Source organism: Acartia tonsa, chromosome 1, assembly GCF_053477335.1.
Source record: "Acartia tonsa isolate MP-2025a chromosome 1, ASM5347733v1, whole genome shotgun sequence".
In the NCBI taxonomy this organism is placed as follows: Eukaryota; Metazoa; Arthropoda; class Copepoda; order Calanoida; family Acartiidae; genus Acartia; species Acartia tonsa.
In genome coordinates this window covers 29,456,423-29,478,273 of record NC_137260.1, presented here as the reverse complement: position 1 = coordinate 29,478,273, position 21,851 = coordinate 29,456,423, and the positions used below count along the sequence as shown (strand labels likewise).

General features: G+C 30.5%; 1 protein-coding gene across 1 annotated transcript; it reads left to right on the top strand.

The window, feature by feature from the left end:
- Positions 1-509: 509 nt before the first annotated feature.
- Positions 510-16,984, top strand: LOC145317163 (uncharacterized). Its single transcript, XM_080158109.1, has 12 exons — positions 510-684; positions 946-1,076; positions 1,807-1,859; positions 4,277-4,376; positions 9,318-9,495; positions 10,049-10,160; positions 11,102-11,189; positions 11,503-11,794; positions 12,059-12,181; positions 13,535-13,672; positions 13,879-13,958; positions 14,578-16,984. The coding sequence occupies exons 1-12, from the start codon at positions 513-515 to the stop codon at positions 14,659-14,661; spliced, it is 1,551 nt and encodes a 516-aa protein (XP_080014235.1). The 5' UTR covers positions 510-512; the 3' UTR covers positions 14,662-16,984.
- The last annotated feature ends 4,867 nt before the right edge of the window (positions 16,985-21,851 follow it).

The window sequence follows — 21,851 nt, the reverse complement described above, 5'->3', positions numbered from 1 at the left end:
AATTATTTGGACCCTATCCAATACCTTTCCAAGCTTTAGGCAATATAAACACACACTTTTGATGCTTGGCCTTTATAATCATTTATATAATACAATTATCTTCATATTCAAGATAAATGACTTATTGTAAAAAAAAAAAATTTTATACTTAAACAAATGTAAATGGTTTGGTGTTCTTCGTGCTAGGAAGCTTTTTATAGTGTCTATAAAAAATGACTTCATACTGGCCTATCATTTGTCAACTTAAATGTATACTAGCCTGTCATTAATAATTTAGTCTGTGTTTCAGCTCAGCCTATCATTGGTCATTTGTATTGCAAAACTTCAATTTTTTTATAAGCACTATAAAGACCTATAAAGAGCAAAAAAATTCCATAATGTAAATGTTATAAATGAAGAAAACATTTTTATTGTCGAATCAATGGCTGGTGGAAAAGTTAGAGGTAAAATCATTTCTATTTGTAGTTAAATTTAAGATGTTACAATCACATTAAAACAAAAATAGGAATTGCATGGAAAATAAAGTTTCAAACAACGAAATAGTTGTAAGTGCAGCTACTTCTAAAGAGAATGGTTGTTGTGATTACACAGCTGCTAAAGCACCCAGTGTGTCTGTGGGTGAAAGTACAAGAATCTGTGATAATAATGATATTCTTACTCTTGAGCTTAAATGCAATCATCAAGGTTTTTTTGTCAATACGTTTTTTAATCCTTCCTTAATTTCTTTATAATTTTTTAGTCTCTATCTCGTCTAATAAAAAATAATTTAAAAAAACCATAGCTTATTTGATATTTGACTTTGACTTAAAATGCTTATAAGACTTATAACTACCCTAAAATTTGTGTATTTACTTGGTTGATATAATAGTTACTAATGGTAATATCAATAATAAAATACATGCTGAGATTAAAAATAAGACGTATTGTCAAAACTATTAAATCTAGACTTCAAGCTCCTAAAGCTCTCTGGAGAAGACAAACCTTTGCAAAGTGAGAACAGAAAGGAATCTGATTGTACAGAGAAAGAAAATGATAATATCATGTTGAATCAAGAAAGACAGAATACCAGGAATAATAAGTTCTCATTAGTTTTGTTTGGACAACTACTCAACCACCCTCTCTAGAATAAATTATGCAAATGTTTTTTCCAAACTAAATGTTAACTTTATTAAATTCAAAAATTGATGTATCTTGATTTACAATATGGTCAACAAATAAATAGAGATTACAATCAATGATCCCAGTGCACAAAAATTAGCAAAAAACACCTTTTTAGGATTGCTTTGAAAAGAAAGAAGATAAATTTGGCTTATAAAAATTCTACTTTATGATTTACTAGCGGCTTTGCCCCTAGCCTCTAGGGGCTTTGCTCCAAGAGGTAATCAAAAAACATTAGGTACGTGCCTAAAAAATTATGTGAGTATCAAAATGATTACATCTTCTGTTACTTACCAAGCCGAAAAAATTGCGAATGTGTCGCAAATTTTTGCAAATAAATGGCGAATTCGCAAAATTCGTAAAAATTGGGGTTTTTTTGTTTTTGTTTTTGGGGGGGTTGAGGGTGTCCCACCCCCCAAGAAAATAGCCTAAAACTACCACAGGACCAGTAGGTATATTTCATGAACAGTAGAATCCAATCGATTCAGTGGTTACCGAGATCTTAAGGGACAGACAGACAGCTGGACGGACAGACATTATTCTACTTTGTATTATAAACAAATATTTTTTGTTTTATAATTCAAATTTACATAATGAAGATAGGACGGTCCAAATGAATTGTAATGTAAACTATTTTGTAGGAATAATTGTATTGAGAAGAATAAGATGAAACAAACATCCACACAAACATATAAAACAAGGTAACATAAATTACATTTCAGGAATATATTTTCAACAATTGTACTCCAGATAATTTATACTTTATACACATCTAAATGATAGATGGGAAGTCGAAGTCGTGCCAAACCATTTTTACATGGGTGGGAGAAACACAATTTTTTCAGGGGTTACTTCTCTTTTTAAAAAGTGCTAAACTTAACCTATTTACAGTTTCTATTTCTTCCTAAAAGCTATTGATTCATCTCAACCCAAGGCTACTTTATCAAACTAACATATATCTTTGTACAGGCCAAATATTTAGTTCAAAAACTCATGTTTTCATTCTCAATTATCCTATAAACTTTTTTGACATTTTTGACAACTTTACACTCGCGCTACATATCTATTACATTCTTTAAATGTAACCATTCTATTGTTTCATATCAGTGTACTACATTTTACAGAAAGTACATTCTAGTTTGTAAGAAGTACAAAAGAAGGAAATTATTTTAAGGGTTCTAACAGAGAGAGTATCTGCTTGATATTCTTTCTATTTTTAGAAATACTTCTGTTCTATAATTTAATTTGTTTGTTTGTCCGCCTAATTTTTGCGTTTATTATTGTGGTCAAATTATTGTATGTACAGTGTGTTTTTATTTGATAGAACAAAAGTATTGCTTTATTTAACCCACGTACCGTTGACAGAAATTAATAATCAATATCTCATTTTCTTCATTGTCGTGGGACATTTTGCATCCTAAAAAACATTGTATTAAAAGTAGTAAAACTTTATACTATACCGCTAGAATCGTCTTAAATTCTAGTTTTTGGACACATAAAAACCATCCCTGTGCTACGTATAATTTAGGAGTTCCGAAAAAGTTTAAAAGTTCATAATGACTTAAAACTTTTTAATCTTTCTTACATTTTTTAATGTAGCTCCTAAACTATATATAGCATAAATATGATACATATATTTCCAAAAACTAGCATTTATGACGATTCTAACGGTATGCATAAAATTTTTCTCTTGTTCAATTTGATAACATAAACTCTGATATATTATATTACAATGGATTCCGCAAAATACTAATGAAACTTATCAATTTTGCAGTAAATGCTCAACTTTCTCAACATTAACAAAATGATTATTACAGTTTATATTTATGGTGAATATTGTTTACTGGTTCAATAGTTTTTCTTTTCATGTAATACACTTAATATATTAATAGCAGCATTTCAGACACTTTGAATTAAACAAAACGTTCGATGCATTAAAATATTTTTAGATGATAACTCTAATTATAAAACACAAATATGAAATATGTGTTGCATACTGAAATTGATCAAATATCATCTAAAAGTATTTTTATCTAAAATACGTAGGTACTAGTTCTTTTTATTCGAAATCGAAAACTGTTATTTTCATTTTTCTAAAATTTTGAAAAATTTTAAAAATTGATTTCCCTGAAATATCCTGTCTATTTCCCATGTGCAGTTTTTAATGACGTTTTCTATCAAATAGATATTTGAATATTATTAGTAGCGAAGCTACATTATAATTCGAAATGTCCGTTTGTCCGTCCGTCTATCCGTCCCTTTGTCAGAGACAAAGTGGGGGAAACGTGATTTTCTCGACTCCTATGACAGATTGAAGGCTTAAACTTTTTTACAACATTACAATCACTAAGGAGCATAATTAACTTTAACACGTCCATGGCCGGTCGGACTGCTTTTTAGCAGGTTTTGGGCTATTTTTGTATTTTTCACATTTTTCACCATAACTTTGGTGTTTATAGTCCGATTTTCAAATTTTTTTTAGTTATGGAAATCTCAATTAAATTTCCCTTCGTTTAATGAAACATCCATGGAGGTTAAACTGCCTTTTAGCAGGTTTTTGGCTATTTTTATATTTTTACATATTTCCTAATGTCTTTGGTGTTTTTGGTCCGATTTTCTAGCATCCAGTATGTTATTTACTTTGAACGTTGGAATGTCAGGCATCATATAAAATGAAATAATATTTTGTGTTTATTTTCTCCAATAAATCTATTCTTAATTTTAAAGAATACTTTTTCATTTTACTTGTACGTATTCCCATCCACGATTTTTGTGCTTCGCTACTTATGGATGTTGTCATCCTTGTTAAATTACTATTGACATTTAGTAAACAATTGAATAAAAGAGGATCATGCGTAATTGAACACAAAGTAAATATTTATTTTTATGAAATACCCAATTATTTCTTTCCCTTGAAAATCAAAATCATTTAAATTAATAAAAAGAGTAAAAGATTTTTAAAAATTTTCTTAGGGGTATTTTTATTTCAAATCTTGAAACTAAGTATAGACTTTATAAATTAGAAAGTGTAGGCAGTAAAGACAACTGAAAGATGTGTTTATGTAGAGCCATAAGATTAACTATAAGTTACCTAACCTATGAAATGCTATGATTTCAGGAAATCTAAATCAGCAAAGAGATATCGGTCATTTTCCCTCAAGATAAAAACTCCACGAACACCTTCCCTCGACTTTGATTTGCTGAGGGGTAAAAATGAGGTGAGAAATAAATATTTTTAAAAACGTATTTTATTTGACCAAAATAAGACATAATGTTGAAAAAATTGGTCTCTAACTATGACTTATTAGAATTGTTATGAAAATCAATTTATAATAACCCCATAACTAATAATACAGCACATTAAGATTTTTACGTATTCATGGATTATTGAACTTAAAAGGAAAAGATAAAAATGTTTGTTATTCCATATGAAAATGTAAAAGTACAAGTCAGATTTAAATTGAAACAAAAATACAATAATTGAAAGAAAAGTAGAAAGTATTTTTACTTTTTTTCATGCTAATTTCAGGAATATGGAAGATATATTAACAAAATTTAATGATCCTCTATTCATTTAATTTTTTAATAATAGGACAACAAGGTACAATATAATTATAATAAACGAAGCATCTGTATTTCAAATCCTAAAAATGATAGTATGTCCTTTAACTGTATTTTGTAATTATTCAATTGGGCAAAAAAATGGTGCGAATAAATGCTCTGTCTATTCAGTTCTGACACTCTACAAGAGTTTTTGTTCACTTGTCCTTCCTTCTGATTTGAGAGCTTCGCTTTTATGGATGTTGTCATCCTTGTTCTATATCAAATATCAGAAAACCAAACCTTAAAAAAAGATTATTTTAAATTTTTAATAATAATTAGAAGTAAAAGAAACAGGAAGGTAGACTTATCTTCTATTTACGTATTTAAGTATTATTATTATTCCTTATCCTAGGCGAAGAGTGTATTAGATTTGTGGTCTGTAAAAGTATTTGTGTTTACACAGAATTCGTAGGAATATGTTTTGTCAGTAGCCAATACATAACTTCACACTTTTTAGTAGCGAAGCAGCTCTATAATTGACCTTCTCTGTCTGTCTGTCTGTCTGTCAGTAAAGATTCCCTATGCATTCAGTATATATCGGCAAAGTATCAGAAGCAAGTATTTTTTAAATGAAGGTTTCATTATTGCATATTCTGTCTCTCTCTTTCTTTTTCGTTATTATATTCAAATTTACATTTTTCTATTGATGTTGTCATCCTTGTTTGATCATATTCCTGGAACCCATAAGGAAAGCTTCATCGTGGCTCTAAAGAAACTAACCCGTAGATCTTTTTAAAAGCGTCACAAATACTTTTTATTAAAATAAAACATTTCAAGGGGGGGGGGGGGATTGGTGGCCCAAAAAAGCATTGGAAGATAAGTCTCCGTTAGAGAAAATCAATTGTTCATTGATAAAAAAAATTTTGGGAGACAATAAACATCATAATGTGATTTTAACAAAAGCCATTATAAAATGTTCTATTTTAACGTTGACTAGCTACCTGAATTTTATTCTATACTTTTTTTACACACACACACACAGCTATTTCATTGGCGTTGATAACAAACTAATGCACCATCCCATAACTGGTTTTATAGGCCTGAAATAATATTTTTCTACGTTTTCCATCCCTTATCCCTGACACTATAAAAAGCTAAGGTCCTTTTGGCCCATAAATATCTTTGGACGAAGGAGGACATGTACTCCTAGCAGTCCGCTTATTAGTTCAACAAACCAGATTCGAAATGTGCGCTAGTTTACCCTAGATTCTTGACTTGGAATCACTAAATTTGACCTCAGCCCATCTGTATGTGAGAGAGACTTAATAAACTTGTTGGAGATACTGTTAGATACCTAATAAAGACACTAGAAAAAAACTAGAGCTCTTTATCTCAACTGGCTTGGCTGTATTTCTCCATCAAAGTGAAACGTAGAACATTTAATGATGTCAAAAATCTTGAAAATTTCACGGTTCCTGACTTCAGGGGCCCATTTGGAATCTAAAAACTGGATTGTGCTGAATGAATCTTTATGCCATTTCCAAAAGCTGCAATACGTCGTTCTAGCTCAACTGTGGCCTAAGTCAGAGCTGATATGACGATGGGTAGCTTGAAAGATGGCTGAATTTGTATCCTTTGGTTATCATGTTTCTAAGCAGTTGTCGACTGCCAGCAGCCCCAATTTTAATCCAATAGAATATTGAGCCTTGAGCGCCATTAAAGCAGGAACCAATAGACGCGCTCATACCAATAACACACCAGTCATTGCCACTATCAAGAAGAACTTTGCCATCTTGGAAAGGGACATGGTATTTAGGGCCTGCGGGCAGTTCAGGGGGCGGGTAGAGGCAGTGATTGAGATTGGTGGCGATTTTATTTCATGATCTAATAGTCATGTACCTAGTCTGATATCCAGTTTTTAAAATTCAATAAAATCTTTAAATTTGACAATTTTATGTTTAGAAGCTAGAAAATGTCAGGATTTATTTGGCGCACCCTGTATGTTTTTTTTTCTGTAGGGTTTAAAAACCTACTCTTGTACATTACATTTAAATGAATCGTATTCTGACCCATAATCGAAAATAAGAATTTGTTACTTTTACCACAAATAATATTAGAATTGGTTAAAATAAAAACTTAAAGTGAATCTTGTTATATTATATTCCAGGAGTTGTACCACAAGATAAATTACACATTAGAACTGTAGAATTCATTAAAGAGAAAAGGATATATATATTTTGGTAAAAAAAAGATTTTCATTAAATTTTAACCCCAAATGATATCATCAATTGTTAGTATGAAAAAAATGTACTTTTGTCAAACACTCTACTTAGGTCTAAAAAAACATTTACAAGGAATTAAAAATATGAACCTAATAAAATAACCAAAGATTTAATTACATTTCTAGATTAAAATATAAAGTTAGAAATCTCTAAATGAAAAGTGTCTAACTATTGTTATTTTCGTGAAAATGTCTGACAAATGCAGTTGTGCTTATCTTATTTTTCTCTTTTTTTTATTTTATAATGTACAGACAAAGAAAAACGACATCCACGATAACAACACTCTCAATAAAATAGATAAGGGAATATTATACTTGTGTTTGGAGGCTTCATGTTAAAAACATCACTTAATGTGTTCAATTGTCATAGAAATTATTTCAAAAAAAACAAGATATGTAATTATCTATAATTGCCAAAAGATAGACATGTTTGATATGGTCTTTCACACGTTCTGGAAAAATTTCAAAATTGCTTCACGAGTTTAGTTCTTATTCTTACAAAAATCCTCATGCAATGTTTGAGATATGAGGAATATTATTTGATTTGTTGATTTAACAATGTTAAATAAATATGGAACGAACATAAATGTAGGAAAGCGACGCTTTTGTAAATACTTGTTTTCTAGGGAAAAAGTTACTTTTCAACATGATACATTACTTTAGAAATCTGATATAAAGATCATCTTTTTTTGTTTGTTTTGGTAAATGTTAGGTAGAATTGATATGTAAACAATCTAATAATTTAAATTGAAAAACAGAAAACAGTAATAAAGTAATCGAGAAATAATATCAAATGTAATAACTAAAGAATAATAAGTATAGATTAGACATACAAACTGAATAGCCCCGTTTCAAACAAGCTGATAAGCTTTTTAACTAAAACTTAATAGACTTTGAAGTAAAATATAGATTTACTGTTACTAACATCTTTGAGACTTTATCAATAAGATGCTTTGTTTATGGCATTGTGCCTAGTCGAACCTAGCAATAGTGTCTAACTTTTTATCTTTGTGACGTAACAAAAATCGAAGGATGAGAGGGGAGGTGGGAAAGGAAACCCCTAAAAAAGAGATGGATTTTTGTTACGTCACAAAGATAAAAAGTTAGACACTATTACTAGGTTCTGCCTAGTCGTCTTAAGTTTTGGCTATTTATCTATAACAAGTTTTAATATTTGAAAAATCAGTAAGTATTAACGTATATTTTTTTGGAAATTTGTATAGATGCCAGAGCTATCCGTTACCGACGTACAGATGGGCCGACTCCTTTATAGAAAAGCTTAGCGTATAAAATTTCGTATTTCCGACTAGAGAAAAAATGTGTATCTTCATACTAACATATTACATTATTAACCACTATTATGTGTTATATGGGTATTATATGATCTTATTATGTAATCTAGAAAATCACCATTAAAAAATCATATTTGTATATTATCTAACTGGGGTTTTTAAAGTCAGTGTTTACTAGTTTCGCCTTTTTTTTTGTTGGGTATATAACATCAATAGATTTTGGGAAGCTGGTATCTTTTTATCAAACTTTCAGAAGTGTTTTCTAAAAATTAAATCTCCTCACTCCGTAGGTATGTCTTTCTGTATCTAGGTAAAGTATGTTTTATATTGAAAATATAAGTTGTTTATAGATTTAACTACAAATTCATTAATTCTCCACCAACACATCTACTTACATATTTAACAGAAAGCATTACTATAAATCTTAGAATGACTATTAAGTCCTTGATAATCCTAGCTATACTATGTCGTGAAACTTATTTTCACGTGACGTAAAAACCTGTCAATTGTTATGTGGATGTATTATTTTTCATAACAAAATTTATATTTTCATTTTCCAACACAAATATGTATTTTCAAATTATGAATTCTCATATTTATATGAAAATCTGAGAAAATATTTTTAGAAGATTTTTGGATTTTTTTTGAAGATTTTAAATTTTTTTTGGGAAGATTTTAGAATTTTTATTAATTACTAAAAGAAAGCATAATTACCTCGGGGGAAAAAAATGACTACTTCGGAGAAATAAATGAAAATTAAAAACCAAAATTAAACCACATTTTAGCATAAAAATGAGTTTTTGTTCAAATGAGAATGATATTCCTATCTAGTTTTTTGTTTAGGAATGAGTATTTTTTGCCCGGGGGAATAAATGATGGAGCGATAGCTCATCATTTATTCACGAATAACTGGATAGGAATACCCCATTTATTTTCAACCAACCTAATTAAACAATTTAGACTTCAATAATGTTTAAGTAAGATCCATAATGTAACATTATTCAGTGTTTTAAACGATGATATTTGACATGCATCTAATTTAGACAAAATCAGAAGATGTGAACAGTACATCAACAGCCTGTAAGGGGCTGGTCAAGGAACCTTGCTCCTGGCAGCCAGAGCAGCTGCAGGATGATCCTACGACCAGATCAGCCTGCTGCCAGGTGAATCCATCTTTTGTACCTGGAGAAGGATATCCACTAATGAGTGCTGCAGCACCAGGAATAATATTTAGATTAAGATAAACGTTAAGCAAAAAGATTAAAGAAACTTTATTTTTATGAAAAGATCACTTTGCTTTTTAAAAAAAGATGTTAAATATATGAAATTACTGAGACATGTATTTAGAACCTGATAAAAATTTTGTATTGTTAACAAGATAAAAAACGATCAAAAAACGTAAAATTGAAACTAATCATAAACATATATGCAGATGGATAGAAAGAGTGAGTTGAAGAGTAGATCTTAATTGCTTCTAGACATTTTTGCTCAAAATACGAAAATTCTAACTTTAATGGAAAATCATATTTCACTAAAAAGAAATTTTCATCAATTACAGCAAAAGACAGACAAACGGACTGAGTTATTAAATGTAGAGTAGAGGCCTAGATGTAATTTGAGGAAAACGAAGCTTTATAGAATATACTTTCGCTTAAAAAATACAAGAACAACATTTAAAATGATTTAGGTTTCTCAACATGTTTTTCAAAAGCTTTTAATGGTAATGACAAATTTTATAAAAAAAAAAAAAAATCTGAATGTTGAAAATAATCAGACACCGTCTGCGTTGATTCAAATGAGCGAACACAACCTACAATAACAACGTATTCCTCAAAATCTGATGAACTGAAATGTACAAATAATAGCAATGAACCAAGTCTTCTCAGGAAAACTACAATTAATTTTTAATAACTTAATCACTTAAAAGTATTGCATTCTCGCAATGTGGGACTGTAACATAAAACGCATTCGCTAATTGTCGGGTGGTTGATGAGTTCAAACCTTAGCTTAAAACCGCATAATAAGTAAAAAAAGATATAAAAATTTTCCTATTACTATTATGTAACTAATATGTATAGTAAGGGGAATTTCTTGGGCCAAATTTGGGTGTACATGATTTTAATTAGTATATCCATAGAATAAGGAGGAATAGAAATGAAAACCCTAAATATTTCTGGGAAATTTGAAGGAATCTTTGACTTGCGCAGTAAAGACAATAATGATAAAGTACAAATCACAATAACTAGTTGGACAAAACTAGAAAAGTTTAATTTGTATCAACATCTAATGTAAGAAACATAAGAGCGCAACTTAGTTTTATAATATAAATACTGAGACCAATATTTTTTTTGTATATTTTCTTACATAATTTTTTTTTAAGGCTTAATATGCACATTAAATTCATTTTAATCCATTGTGAATAGGGAAGAGGAAGCTGGATTCTTGGCTACATGGCTTTTAGTTAATCATTGAAAAAGAAATTTATTTTGAATATTTTTTCTGAATAATTACTAAAATCATGTTATTTACTAACAGCCTTGTAGCCGTTTTGGTCTTTCAAAAGTTTCAATTTTACTTCAGGCTAGCCAGGCAGAATCTTCTACCTGGATTCTATTCTATACTTTATCTTCTTTGAGTATATCACTTAAGATCCCAGATAACTGTTTCATTCTGTCTATCCAAAAAGTTGATATCTTGATACTCATAACCGGATGTGATCTCATTAAAATTAAATTCACGTTTTTAATGGGATAGAAAGTCATAAAAACGAAATTAAAAAATATACTAAAAAAATAATTAATTACAAAATTAATTTTAGTAAATTTAGAACAAATCCTTTGTATACCAACGCTCTTTACATAAGTGTTCCCACTGCAGAAGCATGTGATAATTATTTACCTCTAACTAGTAATAAGGTTTAGTTCCATCAACAAGGTTTTCATTATAGATCAAAAAGAACAATAAACTATAAGACACTGTGTAAAATGTTGGTCTGTAAATTTATGTGGATGAAAAATTCTCGTTTGCAGATATTTGGACAAGTCCGTGTTATTGTATAGCTACAGTTATGTCCATATATTTCGTTGTAAACAGCAATTAAGGTTTAGACAGTTATTTTAACTTATGCAATTAAAAACGTCTAATTATCAAAACTTTAATAGTCATAACCCCTAATTAACTTACTAGCCTAAACTAGGCTACACCCTTGATGGAACTTTATGTTTACAGACAATACCTGCTAAAATACCTACCACACGTGAATGTTCCAGCAATATTTATTCCGACTCTGTACCTGGCAAACACAAGAATATTAGTATTAATATTCATCAAAATATAGACAATAGTGATATTAATGTAAAAAGTGACCGAAGGGTATCTCTTCAGTTGCAAGAACATGTATTGGATGATAACTATTTGTCCCCTCCTGTTACTTCAAGTCTTTCAATGAGGCCAGCTGCGAGTTTGAAACACTCGAGATCGTCTGGAACACTTTCTATACCACCAGAGTTCAGGAAAGAAGGTTTGTTTAAAATCATAACATTATTTACAATAGTTGCTTAGCTCCTCTACACTTTTATTGATAAGGATAGTCAAGCACTTTTCTAAAATGATCTGATTTTTCCAAAAAATAAAAAAGTTAATCTCTTTGGAGGGATATGAAGCTTCACTTAAAGAAGAACCATATTGGTCCTTCGCTACACAAATACAGGCATCCTGCTACTTTTATATAAGGATAATTTAAACCATAATTTTATACATTTTAATTCTATCTTCATTATTTCAGGTTTGAAGCATTCCAAATCTAATCCTGGCTTGTTATCCGGAGACAATTCTGACATAAGAAATATTCGTCTTCAAAGATTTGCTTCTAACAAAGTATCCTCTGGGAGGCTTTCCAGTTTTATGGGTGAGTTACAATTGATTGGGTAAAAAAGAAAACTACCTAATCTATTAAAAGGCTTATCAGAAAATATCATAGGTATAAAATAAAAATTTATCCTATGAAAAAAACGTTTACTATGTTTGGATGCTTAAAAAGAAGAAAAATGATTTATCTTTTAAATATAAAATATTTTTTTTCTTCTTCAGTCTACTAAACAATTTTTCATAAGCCAGGAATATTAAACCTGAAAGAAAATATTTCGGGTATAATCCCTTTCGTAACATCGCCTTTAAGGGGCGTTTCTTCGTATTTCACAGTAGCTTTTCTCCTATTTCTAGCCCTTGCGAAGGGGCACTAATCCTGCGGGGCCAATTTCCAACCCTACGGGGCAATCACCTAAACTATCAAAAGCTACTTTAAAAATAAACCAAAATGGCCCTTAAGAGGCGATGTCACGAAATGCACTATATCCAATATTTCTTTTCGCAAATATATTTGGTATGTGAAATCAGCTGATATTTTTGCAAAGTAATAAATACTGTTTTTAAATTGCATGTTTTTCTCTTTTTCTCTGATTTTTTTTGTGCTGTCATTTCTCATGTTGTCGTGGAGTAAATTTGACATGACAAATTCTTATCAAAAGTAAATTTAAAGTTGAGTAGTAGATATTGTTCAGAGACGGGGATATAGGTATATGTAGTAGATATTGTTCAGAGACGGAGATATAGGTATATGTAGTAGATATTGTTCAGAGACGGGGATATAGGTATATGTAGTAGATATTGTTCAGAGACGGAGATATAGGTATATGTAGTAGATATTGTTCAGAGACGGGGATATAGGTATATGTAGTAGATATTGTTCAGAGACGGAGATATAGGTATATGTAGTAGATATTGTTCAGAGACGGAGATATAGGTATATGGCACCGTAATAGATTTATTATGCCTATTATTCTTTCTTTGTTAGTTAAAATGATCATCATACTATGATGTAAAGTAGCAGCATTTTAGCAAAGACAGACAACCGCTAGTTTCTCTATTTTCAGAGATGATTGTTTTGGTCTAAGGCAGGTTATAAGCAATTGACCTTTAGATATAGGCCATGGTAAAAAGAATTTTCAACACACTTAAACCCATAAAAATCCCACCCATCCCTAAGTTGCTAAATCCCTACTGATATTGTTCTATCTATAAAAGCTTCTGAAAAAGAAGAAAGTTATATGTCTAAGCAGAAAAGATACTTTATCAATAATCTCTAGGTCCCCTTCATTTCCTTTTTTTATTCAGTCTTTTTAATTAATAGATTAATGTTATATCTATCTTTGTATCAATTTGATTTACAAATTTCTATAAGAATTATCTTTTTAACTTTCAGGAGTAGCATCTCATGCCCGGCAAGAATGGAAGGCGACATTAACAGTCGGAATAGTTCTGCTCACCTTCCTAGTTTGTTGGCTTCCTTTCTTTGTTCTGACACTGTACAGTTCTCTGGCGGGTGGAACATCTATTCCAGGTATTTTAGTAACAGAATAAAGACCAGAATATTTACCAAGAATGGCTCTCTCCTATCTTTCCTCGTTGGAGTGACCCATTCCATAAGAACTTTAAAGAACCCATTGATTAAACACTATTTGGTTCAATTATTTGTAAAATCTTGTTGGAATATCCTTCTCTGTTATATCATGGTTATCAAAAATAACTTATTTCTTGTTTTTTTAGTGTGGATCCAGTCAGTAGCCCTGTGGTTAGGTTACACAAATTCAATGCTCAACCCGATCATCTATGGTGTTCTGCACAGGAAATTAATTATCCTTTACAAAGTCGTCTTCGTTTTTTTAAACAAAACTTATGAATAAAATGTCGTTGCTTATTTAGAATAATAAGGTTTAACAACTTAAAATGTCGTTTCCAATGCCTAAGTTGATTTTAAGCATTTCAAATGTCGTAGTTAATTTAGTAAGAAGGCTTATTATGTCGTATTTAAAATTAAGCTTTTATTTTAAACATTTTGGAAGATCGTCTTGCTTATACAATAGTCTTTATAAGTTTGATTATAAAATTATTTTCATTAACTTTACAAATTAAAAATTATTCATAAACTATTTTTGCAGAGGTTTAAAATTTAAAGAATATCCTTCTATAATAAATATTAATGGATTGCCAGAACATACCAGGCAAAGTATCCAGAAACAAGTTAAAGGGTTGTTCATCTGATGTATGTATATTTTGAGTTCTATCAACCAATCATACCTTTCCTTTGCCCTAGGCGTTTGGAAGTGATGTTATACAAAACTATTTTGCCTCTACCCTTTCTATCAATCAGATAACAGATGAAATATCACCCCTTCCAAACAAAATGTCGTCCTAAGCCTACTTTTGTAGAACTAAACTCGTAAAGGATTAATTGCATTCTTCAGGGATTTCAGAAGAACCTTCATTGAAATTCTGTCATGTAAACTTTGTAAATCTCTATCAAATTCTAGAACCAGAAGAAGCATTTAGAAATCAGAATATACAAATATATATTCCAGAGGACACTCTGCAGTTATATTTAGAAATAAGAATATACAAATATATATTCCAGAGGACACTCTGCAGTTATATTTAGAAATAAGAATATACAAATATATATTCCAGAGGACACTCTGCAGTTATATTTAGAAATCAGAATATACAAATATATATTCCAGAGGACACTCTGCAGTTATATTTAGAAATAAGAATATACAAATATATATTCCAGAGGACACTCTTCAAGTATAATCCAAATATTTCATTTTAAATGGGGTAAAATAAAATTTTAATTCATTGTTAAGTTAATGTCAAATATTTTGTACAAGCAGAGTATCCTATTAATCATTCTAGGAGATGAAAAGAAGATTTTCTTTTTTATCATGAAATGTAAATCTTGTAAAAAAGTTTATTTTGTAACATCATTCACATCTGGCTTCAATAAAAGTTTGGGTCAATTTGAGAATTGCTCCATAAAAAATTGATACCATATGATACCAATGATAGGCCAGTATACATTTTACCATTTGTCAATCACTATGCATTCTGGCCTATCATTTGTATTATATGGCGTCATTTTTTATTAGGCACTATTAGCTATTTCGAAAAAATGCTAAGATGACTAAAATTGCTGTAAAAGAAATCGAATCTTATATTTATAATTTTTTTAATCCCTAGCCTATTTTTAGTAGCGAATGTCCTGATCTATGCCTGTCTTAAACAATTTGGAGGAAACTTATTTTTACGACTAAATTAGATATATGCAGGGATAAGGGATGGGAAACGTAGGAAAATATTATTTCAGGCCTATTTCAAGCCTAGGCCTAATAAACCAGTTTTGGGATGGCGCAGTGGTTCGTCCTAAACGCTAATGAAAAAGCTGTGTGTGTGTGTGTAGATAAAGTATAGAATCAAATTCAGGTAGCTAGTTTAAAGTAAAAAACATAACTTTTTATAAACCTATATATTAATGGCTTTTGTTAAAATTAAGTTTTTTCTCTCCCAAAATTTATTTATCTTTTACTTTGGTAATTTGAACTGTCAGAAAGCTATCGTTTCCCTCAGACAGATTTTAGTTTGCATTATTTGCATTTTTATTAATGAGTAAAAATTTTATTTGAAAATTTCATTGCTAATTAAAATTCAAAATAAATAAATAAATATGCACTTGGGTAACATTCTATCAAGTTCTTTGGATACTATAATGTAATGATATATCTGTACTGTGTTGTATTGTACAAAAATTAGGGTTAAGGTGTTGTATCAATTCCGTATTAAATTTTTAAAATTCAAAATACAACATCTAATTTATAAACTACCAAATGAAAATTCGTAGCTACCTTCTTTCCAAAAAATAATCCCGTTATTTTTGTTTTTTCTATATGGCCCTTTTTTAATGTTTAACTCTAAGCAGATTTAATAATTAAACTAATGTGATCTAACACCATTTATATTTATTTTTTCGTAGCAGACAAATCATTATTTTTTCTAGAATTGTCTGCTTCTTAAATTTCCGCCAATTGGTGATTGGTTGATACAAAACAAGCCCAAATCACAGAACACTATTGGTTTAGAGCGGTAGCCAATATGAGCCGTCCGCCAGTAAGGTCTTTAAATTAGGCAAATGGTAAAAGTTGCATGATCCCTTTCAAAACCAGGCCGAGACCTAATTTATGGCCAGGTTTCCTATCCCTTATCCCTGGATATATGTGTTAACGTTTAGAAATATTTATAGCATAGCTAGGGGGGAGGGGGGTAATACAGGCAATAGAGGGTGTTTTATTTTATCGTCAGGTGGTTGAGACACCCGGACTAAATGCCCATCCCCTACATAATCATCATTCGCAAAAAGACTTGTAAATTGACGCTCAATGCGTGCAAATTTGTTCAACACCCCTCTTAAAGTGTGGTTAGACTTTTTTAACTTTACATCCCCTTGTATGTTACTGTGGTGATGTATAGTACCCTAGTTTAGAGGGGGTTGGGGGATGGACACCCCTCTGACTTTTGACAGAGAGTGGATACACCCTCTTTTTATACGCGTCTGGAATAAAAAGTTTATTTTATTTCTACTATAGATACCTCTATATTAAAGGGAGAAAAGTGACTTTGTTTTTGTTTTCTTAACAGCCTAGACTTTTGTTCATGATGGGTGTGTCTGCATATTTATTTAAAAATACATTTATGTACAATTTTATATTAAACTTATATTTTAAATTTCATAGATTCGTATGTTTGCAGATTTAATAATGTTTAAATAATATAATTCTTTTTAGAAAATAAATAAATTTTAGATTAAAATAAAGATAATCTTATTGAAGTATATATATTTTTTATTTATGGATAGATCTATGGATATTTTATAGAAGTATTCAACGTACATTATTATTACGAAGTTGTTTTGATTCTTTATTTACTCATTTTATCTGTGTATTCTGTATTTATCTTTGTATTTCTGTAACAATATTTTTCTGCGTTATTGAGACAATATTGGAAATTGGAGATCCTTTGGTACAAACAGACAAACATCCTGTTACTTTGTTATAAGGATGCAGGTATACATCAAAAAGGAACGATTAAAATTTAACCTTGTTATGCTTTCTTTACCTTTCTAAACGCGAAGCTTTTCTATAATTAGGGTAGGTCCGTCCGTACGTCCGTAACGGATAGCTTTTTTCGTTAATTTAGGCATGTTAGAATTGTCCTATCGATTTTAAATTTTGTATGGTGATTCCTTAAATAGTTAGGTACGATTTAAAAAGCGTAGCAACTCTATAATCATCACCAAAATGTCCGTACGTCCATTTTAAACATTTTTAACAACAAAATTTTATGTGATCTAATCATCCGATTGATCTGATTTTTGGTATATTCCTGATTCCTGGGACAACAAAGTATAATGTTATAAGCGAAGCAACTCTATAATCAAGTCCTAAAAATGTAAGTATGTCCATAAACATTATCCTGAATCAAGCAGTTTTTCAACAAATTTACTTACAATTTTGCTTTGTCTCTTATACATTTATATTGTGATTTTTCAGTTCTGACACTATACAAGTGTTAATGTCCGTTTTCCTACCGTTTCAGTGCTTTGCTTTTATGGATGTTGTCATCCTTGTTAACTCATGTTTACTTAAAATCCTGTGCTTAAAAAGTTCGTAATTAGTTTGTACTTTTTTTAAAACTAAAAGAAAATTTTCTTCATGAAGCATTTAACTTTCTTACTTACACAACTTACATATTTACCTTTTTTCAAATTTATATGGTATAATTTTTATCTATCTAAATACCAATAATTAAATAATTACATACGTACCTTTTTCGTAGCGAAGCTACTCTTTTATTTCAAATGTCCAACAGTCAGTCTGTCTGTCAGCCCCGTTTTGAGAAAAATGTGATTTACTCGGCTGCTATTCAAGATTTTTGTTAATGTTTCCTACACCGATGAGTTTCTAGTATACAATTTACTTGGTCTGCCGGTTATGTTTATAAAGACTGCAAAAAGATTTATATTTCTTATTTTATGACAATAGATATTTGCTCTAACACTCCGTTTGTCTATCCTCAATTTTTGTGCTTCGTTACTTATAGATGTTGAAATCCTTGTTTTTTTTGTTATTTTTATTTTTTAAGTGTTACTACCTATCTCACATGATTTTTAGGTTCCACGCCAAACGTAGGAGTGGAAAAACACCAGAGTGGACAAACGCAGGAGTCCCAAACGTCGGAGTGGGACAAACGTCGGAGTAGACAAACGCAGGATTTTTTGGACAAACATCGGAGTGGACAAACACAGGAGTCCCAATTTTTTTTTTTAATTTTGATTTTTTTTTATTTTGAATTAATTTCAATTTTAATTTTTTTATACAAACCCACCCCCCTCCCTCATTTTTCTTAGTTAGGGTAGGTTAGGTTATAGGCCAGGGGGCCGAGCGCTGCGGTTAGGCAGGCTAGGGGTCCGAGCGCTGCGGCCATAGTCATTATTTTGTAGACAGGGGTATAAAAAATTTCAAAATTGTCATATTATTAAAATAGCGGACACTCCTAGGTTTGGGACTCCTACGTTTGGGGTAGGACCGATTTTTACATCCTGCTTAAAGTGCTAACCTGGCTAATATAAACATAGTTGAAATAGCATTAAACATTTAGCTTTAGCGATATTGAAACCAATATTTGCAATATTTGCAGAATCTGTCCGACACAAGCCAGATCTAATTTTATTTTCCTTCATTTCTTAAGGAAACTTTCCATGGCAGGAGATTATGTATTAAACAAGTAAAAACGATTTATTTTAAATAAGAGCTGGATCTTTAAATCATTTCAATGGAGCGCTAAATCACCCCGCGCAGAATTTCAGCCAATCACAGCAGCGCATTTCGTAAAATTTCGTAAAATGCGCTGCTGTGATTGGCTGAAATTCTGCGCGGGGTGATTTAGCGCACCATTGAAATGATTTAAAGATCCAGCTAAGGATGCCAAAATCCATAAAGCAAAGCTCAATAAATCAGATAGAAACAAGGATGACAACATCGATAAGTAGCGAAGCTCAAAAATTATAAATATACAACAGGAAATGATCTATAGATTATGTAATAAAAAACTTCAATTATAAAAATCACGAAATCTTTTAAAAATGTATATTGTATAATGGTCTTTTTAAGCCTTAAGCTAATAAGAAAAACGTTAAAATCTAAATTCGATTTAGCACCCCAAAAAATAGTAAGTGTTTAAAAAACTTGGTCAAAATATGAAGAATGTTGACTTAATTAATTACTAAAAAATCCAACCGTTTATCTTGAACAGGAGTTGAGAAAATCACAAAAACTTGAAAAACTAGGAATCGATCTAGCACCCTAACCAATAAAGGTATCTTAATAAAAATTAATGGAAATATGCAAAATGTAAACTTATTCAATCCCTGAAAATTTCAACTGTCTATCTTGTATAGGGATTGACAAAATCATGAAAACTTAAAAATCTAGGAATCGATCTAGCAACCCAACCAATAAGGACATCTAAACAAAACTTTTTTAAATATTTATTTTTGAAATATTTATTTTATGACACATAGTAAAATAGGCATACATATATACATGACATAAATAATCACAAACAAGCAGTAAAATTGATCATGATTAATTAATTACAGTATAATAACAAGGTTAATAATATCCACATAAGACAAAAAAGTTAATATACGTGTCAAAGGACTAAATAATCTCTCTCGAGGTGATATTATCAGAATATGTGAAATCTAAATTTATTCAATACCTGAAAATTTCAGCCATTTATCTTGAACAGGAATCGAGAAAATTACAAAAACGTAAAAATCTAGGAATCGATCTAGCACCCCAATTGATAGACAGACGGACAAAACAATGTATAGATTAGATGGGCATATGTCATAGGAATCTTCACTAAAAATTTCAGCTGTCTATCTTAAATAGGAGCCGAGAAAATCACGTTTCCCCCATAGCGTTACGGACTGACTGACGGACGGACTGACTGACGGACGGACATAGTGAATTATAGAGTAGCTTCGCTACTAAAAACATGAAGATAACTTAACTTTTAATGTTAAAGAAATTAATGATATTTAAAAATCTAAGCCAAATGTTTATGCAAATATCTTATTCAATAGCTTAATTTATTTAATATTAAGTAAGTACGCAGGGACGTGCAGACTCTTTTAGTAGAAATCCTTTGCTTTTAACAAGGATTAAAACTTTATAGCAATAGGACAGAAAAACATAAATATACTGTCAATTGTTTTTGTTAAATAATAAGGGAGAAACTTGAGTATTTCCGACAGAACAACGGACAAACGAGTTAAAGATTAAATGAACATTGTTCAGAGAAATCATCGAAATTAATTCTTCTATTTCTAATAGCAGCCGAATAAATTTATCCCTGAGACCTGACAAGAAGACAATACAAAGTAAGTCATAGGGTAGCTTTACTACCAATAAAAAAAATGAAGTGTTGTTAACAAATTAAAACAGAAAGGAAATGAATTTAGTCACGCTAGAAATTAAGTTTCATAGTTACTAGAAGCTAAGTAGCGAACAAATTTGGGGAATAGTCCCTTTCCTCGTATTTTTAAAAGCGAAGCTTTTCTATAATTAGGGTCGGTCCGTCCGTCCGTCCGTCCGTACGTCCGTCCGTCCGTCCGTCCATCCGTCCGTCCGAGATAGATAGCTTTTATTCGTTAATTTAGGCATGTTAGAATTGTCCTATCGATTTCAAACTTTGCATGATGATTCCTGTAGTAGTTAGGTACGATTTAGAAAGCGTAGTAACTCTATAATCATTACCAGAATGTCCGTACGTCCATTTTAAACATGTTGATTTTTCTACTTTTTAAACAACAAATTTTTATGTGAACTATTTATCCGTTTGATCTGATTTTTGGTATATTAATTCCTGAGACAACAAAGAACAATATTATAAGCGAAGCAACTCTATAATCAAATCCTAAAAATGTAAGTATGTCCTTAAACTTTATCCTATATCAAGCAGTTTTTCAACAAATTTACTTACAACTTTGCTTTGACTCTTATACTTTTTTATTCTGATTATTCAGTTCAGACACTATACAAGCGTTAATGTCCGTTTGTCCTACCGTTTCAGTGCTTCGCTTTTATGGATGTTGTCATCCTTGTTAAAATGGCTTTATATAGGTTATTTTAGGTTTGGTTAGGTTATATTGGGTTAGGTGATTGCCCCACAGGGTTAGGTAATTGTCCCCGCAGGGGCTAAAAAAAGGTGCGATGTTACGAAAGGGACTATACCCCAAATTTGAATTAAAAATGGACACAAAAATATTCAAATTTCGATATTGACTTTTGGTTTAGTTATATTTATATCATAGATGTATTATCTAAGAATTAATCAATAATAATAACTTGTTATATCAATATTTATATTGATTTTACATTAGGAATTTTTATTTATCTCATTAATGGTAATATATGTTCAAGTTTGAAAATTAAGTGTTCATCTTAATATTTTTCTTGCAAAAGCGAAGCTTTTCAATAATAAGGGTCTATTTGTGCGTGCGATATGGATATCTCTAATCGTTAATTATCGATTTTAAACCTTGCATGATGTTTCCTGTAATGTTAGCTATGATTTTTGTTGACAAAATATTTAATTAGAAGATTATATTTATTTGCCAACCC